Source organism: Pseudoliparis swirei, chromosome 24 (genome assembly GCF_029220125.1).
Source record: "Pseudoliparis swirei isolate HS2019 ecotype Mariana Trench chromosome 24, NWPU_hadal_v1, whole genome shotgun sequence".
Taxonomy (NCBI): domain Eukaryota; kingdom Metazoa; phylum Chordata; class Actinopteri; order Perciformes; family Liparidae; genus Pseudoliparis; species Pseudoliparis swirei.
Genome location: NC_079411.1, coordinates 19573866 through 19588340, shown reverse-complemented (window position 1 = coordinate 19588340; position 14475 = coordinate 19573866). Strand labels below are relative to the sequence as shown.

Below are 14475 nucleotides of genomic sequence, written 5' to 3'. Positions count from 1 at the left end.
TTTAGCCCCCTAGCAACACACGATGGCTGAATATGATTGGATAAAAGATCTAACATAAAGACCAGCCCTCCAAATCTCAACCTGGCGCTGGCAGCAGGGCAACCATGAGGAACGCTATGAAATTAAGAGAATAACTCTTACTCTGGGAAATAATTGAATACATATTTGTGGGAAAATATATTTAAAAAAATATATATTCTGATGATGTTTAGGCCAGCAGAGAAGGCCTTGCTGGCCCTGACGGCCCGCCACTGGTATTAATGAATAATACCACCCACCCACTCACTCTGAAACGTCCATTCTTGAAAACATTTTCTCCCACATACTGCAGCTAGTCTGTCATCATTGGGTGATGGATACACATTCAAAGCTTTTTGCAGTTGAACTTTCTGTCGTTAGTGGCAACCACTGCTGGCTCAGCCCCGACTAAGAGGTCACAGTGACAAGAGACGACAGCGATTTGGCTGCCCAGATTAATATCAGAGTGAAAGCATAAAGCATCAGCGTAGCTCCATTAACTGCTCAAATTATCAAAGTAGCCATGTAGAGCGAGCACTTCATGGTTTTCCCAGCGATCCTGACAGATAATTGTGTTGAAGGTGCCACGTTGATGATATACTGGAACAAAGTGGAGACATTCGAGGGGGCAGCACAATGCTTGCAATGATTTATTGAAAAAAAAGGCTTTCGAGCAGTCAAAAATGCAGGCAGGTAATAAATAGCAGGCGGGAAACAAGAACATGTAAGACTAGTATAACAAAACAAAGCACTGGGGAATAGGCGAGCAGGTCTGGTCAGTTAAGTGGAGGACTAACGAGGGACAGGTGAAACTAATCAGGGTGGTGCAGACAATCAAAAGTGTCAGGAAAACACAGACAGGAAGTGAATTGACTGAGAGGAGACAAGAGTATCAAAATAAAACAGATCATTTAATCTTTTTACCTTTGCATTACGTTTTTTAATAAATAAAAAAATTTGGGCAATAAAGCCGCACAGGTAAAATACTATTAATCATGCAATATTAGGTAAATAATATAAATAAACTGTTCAAAATACAAGCGTCATCTATAAATCGTGAAAAGAGTGAGTAAATGAATGAATTCCTGACTTTTTACTGCGATTTCCACATAACCTTAAATCAACTTAATACGGTTAACCCGCCATTTCTCAGAGATATACGTTTGTTTTATTGCATTTGTAATTGAAAACATATACACTTTAAATACCTACATTGGGTAGAATAAATATGATGTGGATATAGCACATGGAGTTCTGCTCTCATATTAAAACAGTCTGAATCGTGGGCTTGACAGCGGGCGACATAACGCCAGTAGAGACTGCAGCGGGGTGAGCTGTACCTGCTCTACATTTATCTTCTCTGCACAAATTAACCAAAACATGGGAACAATCCCATTAAAGCTACGACAAGGAAGTTTAATTTATATCCATATTGGTGTTCCTGTGGACAGAAATGTCTCAATAATCCAGAGAAGATTTTTTAAAACTCTTTTTACTGCAGCAGGGTCTGACAGTCTGCTAACTCAGTCCTGGTTCTGGTTCCGGTTCTCCCGTGGCTCACTCCTCTCCAGCGGGCCCAGCAATCTGGCCTGGTGGCGTTGTTGTCGGCTCCCAGCACGAACTGGCGGAGCAACAAGACAAAGTTCTGATGGCCAGAAGACAAGATGCTGCTTCCACCAATGAGCTCTCCTCCGCCTGCTGGAGCCCCGCTGGAGCCCCGCTGGAGGCCCGCTGGAGCCCCGCTGGAGCCCCGCTGGAGGCCCGCTGGAGCCCCGCTGGAGCCCCGCTGGAGGCCCGCTGGAGCCCCGCTGGAGGCCCGCTGGAGCCTCGCTGGAGCCCCGCTGGAGGCTCGCTGGAGCCCCGCTGGAGGCCCGCTGGAGCCCCGTTGGAGGCCCCGCTGGAGCCCTGCTGGAGCCCCGTTGGAGCCCCGCTGAGCTTCTGGTGAACCTACTTAATAGTGTCATCTGATTTTGTGGAACATCTGATCCGGTGAAGGCATTAAGGATCCAAGAACCAATATTCTGGTCGATGTTTGATGGTCAGACAGGGCATCAGTATAAAATCGAGACATTAAAAAAAACATTTAAATTGTTTCTTGTAAGTTTGTCAATCAAGGCCCCAGGGTATATTTAATTACTGTTGGCATAACTTATTAGTATTTACAATTTAAGTATTTAGGACTATGTGTTTGCTTCGTTGATCGATTCCAATGCTCCGAGGGGAGTGGTGCCTCTTTGTTTCCTCCTGGCATGAAGCAGGAAACTTTGTTGATTCAAGCCAGCGTTGTGTCGTGGCAGTGTGGGTGGGATGTGCTTTATATCCTTTGTGTTCTCTGCGTAGTGCAACAAAAGTTCCCCTTTTAATTTCACAGCTTGTCAATACTTTTGTTAATCCAGTTTCTTTGTTACTTTAGGATATTCAGTTTTACAGAAACCTTCCTTTTGGTATAACTGTTGTTTATAGAAGCTAATCCATTGTTCTCTGATTTGAAATCACTATTATTTAATTGTGTTGTTCAATACGGTTTACACAGTTTTACAATTGCTTCCAATACACACGTCACAGACCGACTGCTGTCCTGAAAAAGCAAAGCTACATATAATAATGAGGGCAGAAGAGTTGCTTTAAAGATAGACAATTATCATTAGAGACCACATGTTGAAAACTGATGAATAAATTAAGTTGCAACAACACCGTCCTGATGAGAGGTGCAATCAGGCACACGAGGTGGGTGGGTGCGCCTCAGCGCCGCCGCCTGAGAGTCGAATCAACCAAGGGAATCAAATTCACCTGTGTAGATATCTATTTGGGATTTGCCTTAATATGTATTAAATGAAATATTCAAGTGAGTAAAAAAACCAAAACAAGGGACCACAATAAGCAACATAAAACATGACATGTGCATTGCCGGTGACATGTGTCTAATACGCCAGGCAGTTTTAGTATGAAACAGAAACAAAAAATGCAAATGTTTCCCGTTCCGTTGTCCTCATTAATGCTGCGTATGGTTGCCTGTAGACTGTATTTGCTTCATGCATTTTAACAATTCAAGAGAGACAACAGAGACAGACATTGGTGGAATTGGAGGATCTGAACAGAATTATATCTTAGAGAACATGCGCGTGTTAAAAAACAGAAAATGTCCTTTTGATTTGAAATCCAAGATGAAAGTGTGAATGTGGTGTGTCAGGCAGGGAATGAGAGTGAAATGTTGACATCATCCAGTTTGATCAGCACAAATTAACATATGGTCTTTGTTTACGTGGATTATGTGGGTGACGCTTGGCTCCCTGTGGGTTGCTGCTGCCTGGCTTGTTGGCTTCCTGTGTTCTGCGATGTGGTCAGCGTGTGAAGTCCGTTCAAGGTTGATTCAGACATCAGACGGGAAACTTTGGGCGAATGTTAAAAGACGTTTTCACTCCCATCCTTTTCAAAGGGGCCCTCTTCATCTCCTCGTCCCCCCTGCTGAGCACCCTCAGTGGGCAGAGGGAGGCTCTGAGGACAACCCCTCTGTGCCGGCTCTTTCCTCAACTTTCATCACGCTTTCTCTCCGGCTTCCTGTCTTTTTTTTGTTTTGTTTTAAAGCAATTGTTCCCTTGTTTTCAACCAAGTCAAGAACACATAGAGAGTTAGCAAATGATTTGTATCCCTTTTCTGCATTTTACGTTGGGATAAATTGCTGCAATGATGCAACGGATACAAGAAAAAGCTTTGTATCGCTGCTTCCACCGCAGTGGAAAAAGTGTGTGTGTGTGTGTGTGTGGGGGGTGGGGGGGGAAGGGTTAACCAACCTTCAACAGTACTAGACCACATTAAAAGGTTTTTTATTAAGGAAGTCCTGTTGGTTATTTTAAAAGCTATTTGAAATAATAATAAAAACCCTTTTTTCAGTTTTGCAACACATGTTTTTATACAGACCTGTGTGTGTGTGTGTGTGTGTGTGTGTGTGCCAAGACAGCAGGTATACATCATATAAACACAAGCACTTACAGTTAAGCACCTGACTGACAGTCAGGTCTCTCTCTCTCTCTCTCTCTCTCTGATTACGCGGATCCCTTTCAGCCAGCCATGCAAGAGGTCGAAGAGAATAACGGAGGACAAGTTGGAAAGAGGAGCATAGGTGAGAAGGAAACGTGTATAGAGAGGAGATAATCGTGGAGAAGGTGGGTAAGAGAACAAAGCTAGAAGAAAATGCATGCAAATAAGTAAACACACACACACAGCTCAGGTGTTATCTGCACAGGTTTTTGTTACACTCTTTGAGCCTCGTTTCTCATTTAATACTGAAGGAAATAAAGAAAGAAAGAGAGGGCCAGAGGAAGAGGAGAGGAGAGGCGGGAGGCGCTCCCCTGGGGCATCTCTCATTGATTTGCGTCTCCTTTTGAGCATCTCTTTTATTTACACATAACTTTATTTATTCAGGCCCGCGTCGGCGCTCAAGAGCAGTCTGCCAATTACCTCTGCATTATTGACGAGGATGCCGTCGACCTCCTCTCCACCTTTCCTCTCTCCTTCTTCCATTCCCCTCTCCTCCCTTTTAATCCTCTTTCCTTTTATCCCCCACACCTCTTCCATCTTCTTATTGCCTGTCAGGACATTGTCAAACGCACTGTTATGCAGAGACACTGTGACAGAGCGCTGGAGACTGAGCGCGAAGCAGGGGACGTGATCACAAGGCAGTTGTCTCGCAGCAGCGATCATATTTGGTGCTCTATCTGTGCTCAGTGTGGTTACTTTATTTGACACATTCCACTGCTGTGCAACTTCAGTAAAGTGTCCCGCGCACGTTTCAGCATCATGTCACTCCTCTGTTTTCATCACAGTCAGGGCATGTGAATGCAGCGCCCACTCTCATCAATATAATGCTCAGTCACTCCGAGGTAATTGTGGTTACCGAGTGATGTCCAGTCGTCCCCAGTGAGAGCAACAGGGTGCACGTTGTGAAGCTGTCGCTTTTGCAGTCCTCTCCTTTTCATACAACTCGTGTATTCTCCGTGTGATGTGTGTCTTGAGGGCGTCTCATATCTGCCGTCATTTGTTGAGATTCTCTAAATGTTTCTCAGACCGGCGTCTTCCACAAGACTAATCGGCCTGCAGTCTGTAGCGATCCACTTCGCTGTGGCATTGGTTAGCTTCTCTTGCCTTGGTTTGTCTCCTCCCTGCAGCGCCGTCTGCCGAAGCCTCGCTCCACTGTGTGTTTGGTTGTATGATTTGCTGGCATCAACGGTGTGTTTAGCATTTAAATGATATTTAAGACTGGAAGTACTCCGGTGATAAGACAATTCATATTGGCAGTGGTTACTTACCACTTTGTTTCTGTCGACTCCGCCGTCTTTAAGAACTTTAAATTGAAAATGGCCATTTAAAATCTCCGTACTCTTCTCCATGTTTGTTAAACCGCGAATGACTTTCTTTTCCGGTTCCGCAGCAATCAGTAGCAGACTTTTACAAAATAAAAGCCTGTGAGCAACAAACTTTTACAATAATAAAATAAATAATAAAACCTGCGTTAACGCGCGATAAAATAATTGTCGGCGTTAATTAATTGATGCGTTAACGCAAGATTAACCGTTAACGTGCCCAGCCCTAATTATTACATAACACACAATATCACGATGGTCTTCTGAGTTTGAACACGGCTAATCTTCACATACGGGGAGGTTTCTTTCCAGTGAGAGAGAGAATAGAAAAGCAACACGTCTGAGGCAAACAGGAAACGGGCTCCAACTCTACCTTGATGTGAAAAGCCCTGTGGAGATCTGACCACCTGACTGAAGGCTCTGGAAGCATCCTCCTCCTCCTCCTCCTCCTCCTACTCCTCCACTTCAAAAGGAAGTTGGCTTCATTAAAGAGCTGCGCCAGGAAACGCGACGAAGCAGCACAAAGACACGAGTGATTGTCTTCACATGTGGAGGTCGATCTGTTAGCACTGAGAAACGCACACAGTCACCGAGAAGCCTCCGCTTACTTCCAGACTTCGGCCCAGCGGGGGCGTATACGTGATTATTAGTTGCACACGTCGACGAAAAAACGCACACAATTGGACTCACGAGCGCTCGCATCGGCTGAACCCGGTGTGCTGAGCTAAGGGCGAGGGGAAGTGAGGTCATTAGGGCCACGCAAGCAGGTAGCAGCAACAACGCTCAATAAATAATCCAAGCGGACGCCAGAACCACTGCTGAATCACCGTTTTTTGTGGGCAAATTGGACCACTGAGAGCCCTTTGAAAAATGACACATTAAATATCAACACAAGATTGTGTGTGCACACTTCCACGCATTTTGCCGGTCTTCAGCCGAAGAAGCGTCAGGTTCCTATAAACAGGTTTCCTCTGAGTTATACATTCATCGTCTGCATTGTGGCTCAGTAATTATTCAGCTGTGTACATCTCTTTGTTCCTCCAATGATTAATTATTGTTTGAACAGCATGAATGATACGCTCTGATTCAAATTCCTGAACAGCCGACGTATAAAAAAGGACTTTTAATAAGCTCATTAATGCAGCTTTGTAGACACCGTCGCCCACGCAGCTGGAAACACTGAACACAGATGTGGACTAAGATGGAGACATTTTCTTCAGCTCATTACTGAGCTAAGTCCATTAGAAGTGTTTCAATTTTTTGACTACTTTATAGTACTTTATTTTTCTTTACTTCACTTCAGAATAAACTGTTTAACATAAAACTAACCACCTTTAAAACTCCATCAGTGACATAGAATCTGATTACACATTCAATTCAATTCATTTTATAAAGCCCACGATCAGAAATTACACATTATGCTCAGAGGGCTTTACAATCTGTACACATACGACATCCCTGACCTTTGACCTCACATCGGATCGAGAGAAAACTCTTTCACGGGAAAAAAAGGGAAGAAACCTTGAGGAGAGCAACAGAGGAGGATCCCTCTCCAGGAGGGACAGAAGCAATAGATGTCATGTGCACAGAAGGAATCATGACAGAGTTACAACACATTCAATTAATGACAGAAATGTATGAATAATTAGTAGTAGGCATGGACCACATGAATGCATCTGCAACTAGAACGGGCACTCGGTAGAGCGCATACCTTCGCATATCACAAGATTGGGCATTGAATTATGAACATGTTGGCATTAGTTGCATGCCAATTAGATAGAAATTGACCGTGCTATGGTAAAAAGATGTTGACCTTTTCATGACCTTGACCTTGACCTTTGACCCAATCGATCCCAACATCTAATCAAATGGTCCCCGGATAATAACGAATCATCCCACGAAATTTCATGCGATTCGGTTTAATACTTTTTTTGTTATGCGAGGAACACGCATACAAATAAATAAATACACGGCGATCAAAACATAACCTTCCGCATTTTCAATGCGAAGGTAATACTAATCCAATCAAGTATCAACATGGCACGGTTTGAAGAGATGGTTTCTAACGCTCCGGTGTTGGATTCGGTGAGCAGGTGAGGAAGATGTAGCAGCGGTTACCTGGTCTACAATCAGTTTTCCTTTTGCCTTGATTATCTGTGAATTGAGTAATAGATGAATCGTCAAATAGTTTTCAGCTCTACTCACGCTCGCTGTGGCCATTGAGAGGCTTCCAAATAAAAAGCACCTGTGTTAATAACTCGCTCTACAAAACTACAGGTGAGCTCCCTCAGCAACACTTCTCCTTTTGTTTGCGTAATATCTCCCTCCACACCTGCGCTGCTCTTTCCTGCCAACCCATCTTCAGTGGAACCAAATTGTAAAACCATATTTATCGATGGTGAATTATCTCGGTCAGTTTGCGCGTCCGTTCATCGGAGTGGTTGTTTCCTGAGAGTCTTCGTCACACATGATCCTCCTTCCAGCAGGAGGCCGTCGAGCTGTTTTCAGTGAAGGAGGCGGCTTGAATCTCCCTCTGGGATTCTCCGTGGATCTGTTTCCCACTGTGGATCTTTTGAATGAGCGGTGTGCGAGGAGGTCGACGTTCTTAGCGGCACAATAATAATTCACCTCGATGAAGCAGAATTGTTTGTTTTTTCTTTTCTGTAATTAGACAGAGACCATATGGACCAATAGCGCGAGTCTCCTATGGATTACAGTCTTAATTAGCTCATTTACATCTGTAGCGTGGCATTCGTATTGGGCAGTTAAAGGTAGAGGTGTGCAGCTCAGAGAGGTACCCAGAAAGCACTTCACTTCTTCAGCTCAGGCTTGTGTTCAAGTGCCGTGTCGTACCGAGAGCAACACTTTTATGAGAGAGGCAACAGTTGTCGTCTCATCTCCCTCAGCGTATTTCTCCAAATAAGGCGATACGAGAAGAATAAACGGGATTGTGTTGATTTGATATTGGAGTCTTTTTTATTGTCTGAAGGCTGCGTTCATGTGCCAGGTTCATGGAGACGAAGAAGTGTTTCTTTTGTTATCATTGTAAATATCTCTCAAGAAGATGGATGGATTGCAGAGATGATAATTATTCATTGAAGTTTGAATTGGTGTTACATTTAAATGAAATGTTTGACAGTTGCCTGCAACAGATTAGACGTGCACAGACACTGAGGTGCAGACTCACTCACACTGGAGTGGACGCATGTGTTAGTTACCCAACAAAGTTTCTCTTCGCACAGTTTTTGGACCATGTGGTGAAAAGGAGGGCAGAGACGTCCAAGATGATAAGATAAGATATATACTTTATTAATCCCCAAGGGGAAATTAGTTCTCTGCATTTAACCCATCCTTAGTTATTAAGGAGCAGTGGGCTGCAGTGATGTGCCCGGGAAGCAACTGGGGGTTCAGTGCCTTGCTCAAGGACACTTCGACATACAACTAATGGGGAGAGTGGGGATCGAACCGACAACCTTGGGGTTGCAGGACGACCCACTTACCCCACTGAGCTACAGCCGCCCCCAAAAGGCAGGACATCTGGACAAAGAGACATTCATTAGGACCTACCTTGAAGAAGGACGTCTGGTCATGCTGTGAAAGGATTAAAGCTACCATACATGAGACGGTACTAGGGGTTTGTCGTTTGGATTATGGGACACTTTTTTAATAATCTAAGCCTAATTTTGACTCTCTTTACGCTGTGTGTGTTCCTGGTGCCAACCGCTTCTCTGATCCGACTTCATAGCTTAACAAGGGATTCCCTATGGTCCCCAGAATGCCGCTGGACAGCCTCCAGAGTAAAACAAATGTAGCTAAAGTAAACGCATAATGTCGCCCGTCAGGATCATACGTGAATCCCCTCCACCTCTCCTCCCCTCCCCTCCCCCTCTCTGTCTTATTGACAGCTTCGAGCTGCGCCGGCTGTCGCCTCCATGTGAGAGAAATCAAACGTTCCCCTCCCGTTGGATTGATGTGAATGCAGATGAATGTGAATGGTGGGAGGATTGTAACAGATGTGTGTGTATAGGAGCAAGAACAGAAGAAACACGAGACAGGAAGGACCCGAGTGAAGACCAGACGCAACATAAACACAACTGCAATGCTTTAATCCGTTCAGATAAAAAAAAAAATTCATTTCATTTTTCTCCATAATAAAGCCCAGAGGACTATTTAAAAATCCAGTTGAGCGCTCTGAAAGGCTTATTTATTTAAAAATAATCTCACATTCTTTATTTTTGTCCTCTGTCCTCCTCTTCCTCTTTTCCGTCTTCCGATAAGAGAAGATTGCATTTGACCAACGCTGCCTCAGACTTTTGGTCCAGTCTGATAAATTACTCTGTCCATCATTGGGGGACGAGAATAAAAGCGAGGGGAGATAACCTGGTTGTCCATCATCCTTTGTCCAAGTGCAGAGAGGAGATTGGATATTGACCCGAGGTGGCCTTCTCCAAGCCAACTTATTTGAAGACTCCGTCAGACTCTGCAGTCACACAGCTCTTCAACGACATATTCTCCAACTTAAACACCTAACGCATCTCCAGAAGATGAGGTGTGTATCATATCACCAGCAAACATCTTTTCATCGCTCTTATCCTGTCGTCAAAAGGATTGTTGCCATTGGTAACCCGGCCTCGTCCTCCGGCTGTCATCACTAAGCCCTGTTCTACGAAGTCTTACCGGCTTTAAAAAACACAAACTCCAGCAAGTTATCGTACACGGCAATTATAACAACCCAAAGTCACCCAAAGTCCCCGCTTACAATCTGGCAGGTAAATCCATGCATGCCTGTTCCTCATTATCCTACATTTGCTGTTTTTCGGGGGAGGGGCTGCCTCTCTGCCCCGTCATCACTTGTCACAGCTCGACACTCGTTCCGGCCTACAGTGGCCTTCCGGTGTCCCTCCCCCCTCAAACCGTCCCGCCAATCGGTATCTAACCCGTCACTAGAGACAGTCTCTGCACAGCGCCACCTGGCCACGTCGGAAGTCCCTGCACGGGCAGAGGCGTCTGTATTTGGGGGAGTATCCTGCGCAGCTGAAGAGGAGGGGTTCCCGCTGGAGGCCGCACTCTCGCCGCACCGCCGAGAAGGCCGGCAGGATGTGGTTGATCTCGGAGTCGACCACCTCGCACTGCACCTCCAACCTGAGAGGTGAAGACAAAGGAGCAGAGGTCTGCAAACAGCCACGAATAACAGTTCACTGACAGAGGAAGGGCTCTGCCCCGGAAGTCATCAAAGTAATTTTTCATTTGAGACGGGGAACAGAGAAGTGAAATTGACGCCAACCTCAAAATACATACAAGGAGAGACGGGACACAAGAGACATTTCTTCACCTTCATCGCACTTCAGATGCCGATTTTAAAAGAGAACGACGGAATTCAGTGGAAAAGTGACACGGAAGCTGGATAAAACAGACCCGGGCCTTGAGGAGGAGTCACGGAGGAGAACCAAAAGGAGAGCGACACTATAAACTGAGACCGGGAAGTAAACACAAAAGACTCTCGGAGGATGAAAAGAGCCCAGAATAAGAGCCGGTGCTGAAAGCAGTCGGTGGAGGGATGTGTTTTTGGAGGAGAGACTCAAACACCGGCAGCTTTCCGTCTCAGAGCTGAACCCGTTTCAGTTGCCTGGGGCTGCGACAGTAAACTAAATAAAAACCTGGTGAGATTCGGCCTCACCTGTTCTCAGTGTCAACTATTCTAAGAGAAGTTATCCACCCGGACATCGCAGAAACACGCGGTAGGTTTAGAAGCTCTTTGTGTGGATGAACCACCAGGAGCCCTTTGTTTTCATTTTGAGGGGATTTGGATTTTTGTGCTGAAAGTCCCAAAAAAATATCAGTCGTTGCTTGTCGGTTTCCAACTCCTCTTTATATTTGACATCAGAGTGAATACCCCAGACACTGGAGTCCAAAGACGGCATCTCAAAGCGTGTGTACGCCTGCGCGCCGTAACTCGGCCGACTTACCCGCGCAGCGCCTCCTTGTTGTTGATGAAGCGGAAGTGGGCGGGCTCACAGACCAACCCGTCCGCATGGCACGCCTCCACACAGGACTGGCCCTCTTGAGATACGAGCAGCCTGAGGGAGCTGAGCGGGGGCCAGGCGGGGGGCGCCGTCACATCGGACGCCCAGCCGAGGGCCGTGGAGTTGGGCAAGGGCACGAACAGAGGGCCTCGCACCCTGCCGCCACCACCGGACACCTGCCTGGAGAGGTTGGCCGGAATGAAGGGAGGCTCCAGGGCACAGAAGTCCTGGAAGGGGGAAGATGAAGTCACCTTCATTTGTGGAATCGTGTTATTGTGGCAGACTGTCGGACACACACCAACAGCAGGAGAGAGACTTCCTGTTGGGTTCCAGGCAGAACGGTGAGGCGGCTCTGAACATCGCTCTTCTCCACATCGGCATGATGGAAGTGACGGGAGACATCATCCAGTCATTCTTATTTAAAACTCAAAAGTATTGAACCGAAAAATGAAATTTGGTGGGATGGGACCAGTTGATTAGATTTTGGGATGAACAGGTCAAAATCTTTCATGGTGGGATGAGTTTATTATCCGGGGACCAGTTGATTAGATTTTGGGATCCATCGGGTCAAAGGTCAATGAACAGGTCAAAATCTTCGCAGAACTCAAAAGTATTGAAAATCGCATTAATATTGTTTGATGATTATTATTATCCGGGACCATTTGATTAGATTTTGGGATCAATCAATAAAGGTCATGAAAAGGTCAAAATTTACCATTCAATTTCTATCCAATTGGCATGCAACTAACATGTTCATAATTCAATGCCCAATCTTGTGATATGCGAAGGTATGCGCTCTACCGAGTGCCCATTCTAGTTCTTATGTGCAAAGCTGCTTTAAAAAGTTTATATGTAGATGATGAAAAGGCTTTAGTGAGTCAAATCAAGTGGGGATCTTCCCTCTGCCCGGTTTAGCCAGGAAACGCTTCGAAGGCAGGGGTGTCAAACTCACTTTCACCGTGGGCCACATAGGTGTCATGGCTGCCTCTTAAAGGGCCGGTTGTAACTGAAGCGCTGTATAAACTACTCCCGAACATTTGTTTCATGTTTATTTGAGAGGACACATATTGTACACAGGAACATTTCTCTAATATTAGAACACAAATCCATTTAATTTGAAACCTTCAAAATAAAAGCACAGGATATAAAGGTGATCATCATGTCTTTCAAGCCGTCAGGGGCCAAATAAAATGACGTGGTTGGCCGCTTTTGGCCCGCGGGCCTTGTGTTTGACACCTGTGGTCTAAGGGAACAAACAAGATGAACTTTAGGATCTCCATTTGATTTGACTGACTCTTCAGAAACATCCTAATAATACAGCTTCGTTTTGGTATTTTTCCAGCCATCGCATTCAAAACCTCTCCACGAGGGGATCTCTGTACAGCCAATATGAACAGCAGGACCATCACAGCAAGAAGAAACACTATTGTTTCACATTATTCTAGCGCCAAATTATTATGTTAAGGGACTTGAAAAATATGTGAATCTATCCTTTGACAGTAAAGGTTTCGTCAAACGGCGAGCGGTTACAGATGGTTTGCCGCAGCTTCTGGCTGAGTGGAACACGACCGCATCCTGTATCTGTGTATGTCGCCCAAACCGGATGATCAAAGATCACAGCTGATGTAACTCACAGATACATTTATGCAAGAGCTGTAAGCTAAACATCACTCAGGGGACAAACAAAAGAAGGGGCTAAGCTTCCGCTGCTCCAGCATGGTCGTGTATTGATTATTAGAAATAATGCACATACACAATAAAGCTAATGCTTCAGTAAACAGGTTGACCAAGACTAGTGGTCTTCATAATCGGGTCTAGCGGACCCAGGGCAGGGGAAGGTTGTTGAGAGACACCTCTGCAGTTTGTCTGACATCATATTACCAACAAAAAATGTGTCTTTCATCACGGCCCTCCGTCCTCCTCACACTTCTGCTCTTTCTCCTCCTCATTAGTGTCAGGAGACCTTCTGCTTTAGAGCTGGAGGGCACATATGTGGTTTTTAATGAGAGTTAGCATGTAGATTAATCACAGGTGGAGTAGAGAGATAATGACACACACACTTGCACACACACACACACACACACACACACATACACACATTCACGCTGGGTGTTGAATGCACACACTGATGAAATATTGAGCAGAGTGGGGAGTGTGAGAGCTGGTGCATGAGAGAGAGGGAGAACTAGCGCGTAAAAAAGAGAATCTCGGTGTGTGTGTGTGTGTGTTTCAGCGCTGTGTGTACATGTGTCTCACCGTGGACTTGAACCTCACCTGATTCTGTATGTAGGCATGCACTCTCTCCAGCATCCCCTCACAGGTGTACTCATAAGGCAGATATGGCTCGACCTGAAAATGACAAAGAAAAACAGTCCACACTCCATTCATGTTCCCATATTTTTTTCTGCTGTCGATTCATTGTTTATGCTAATTGCGATACGTTGTCTCTCCCCCTTGTTTGTTTCAGCGGGTGAATGTTTCTATTGTCAGATTTCTGCGAGGCCGGCGTGTAAACACATTAGGCATCATTTGCATACCAATAGTTCACCCCCTGCTGTGATGTGCTGGCTGTAAACTAAAAGAATATGTTTGATTGTCCTACTTAGTAATGAGCTGTAAATAAAGATATAAATATATATTTATATATATATCTTTATTTAGAGCTCATATATATATATGAATATCTTTAAATAAAAATCCATATTTTAAATGAGCTATATTTTATTTATGATAATATACTGTATCAGCCCTAATATATATATATATATATTCTTTTGTGTTTTTCACTAATACCTGTTCCCGCTAACAAACTTACACACATCCTGGACGAATATAAAATGTTGCAGTGCTTGGATTAATATAAATTGAATTAGCTGATGTAATATAAATGGTTTATATTGTTGATATCCGAATAAGAAACCAGCCACACTCCATACAAATGTCAATCAAAGCTCCACGTTTGACTGAAAGGAATTTGTTCCAGGAGTGTAACGAATTGAGGGACTTCTCTCCATTTCAACGCTGGCAGCAGAGATGGAGGCGGCTTGTCTTTATGTCGCCCTAAATGATACACG

At 44.8% G+C, this 14475-nt stretch overlaps 1 protein-coding gene across 1 annotated transcript in view; it reads right to left on the bottom strand.

Moving 5' to 3' along the window:
- Positions 1-9502: 9502 nt before the first annotated feature.
- The window catches only part of LOC130189894 (alpha-1,6-mannosylglycoprotein 6-beta-N-acetylglucosaminyltransferase B-like), a 128111-nt gene continuing 123138 nt past the window's right edge, over positions 9503-14475 (bottom strand). The window contains exons 16-18 of the mRNA XM_056408889.1: positions 13676-13750; positions 11345-11628; positions 9503-10520 (exon numbers count right to left, since the gene is read on the bottom strand). Of these exons, the coding sequence (XP_056264864.1) occupies positions 10322-10520; positions 11345-11628; positions 13676-13750 (558 nt within the window). The 3' untranslated portion in view covers positions 9503-10321. The remainder of the gene's footprint in view (positions 10521-11344; positions 11629-13675; positions 13751-14475) is intronic.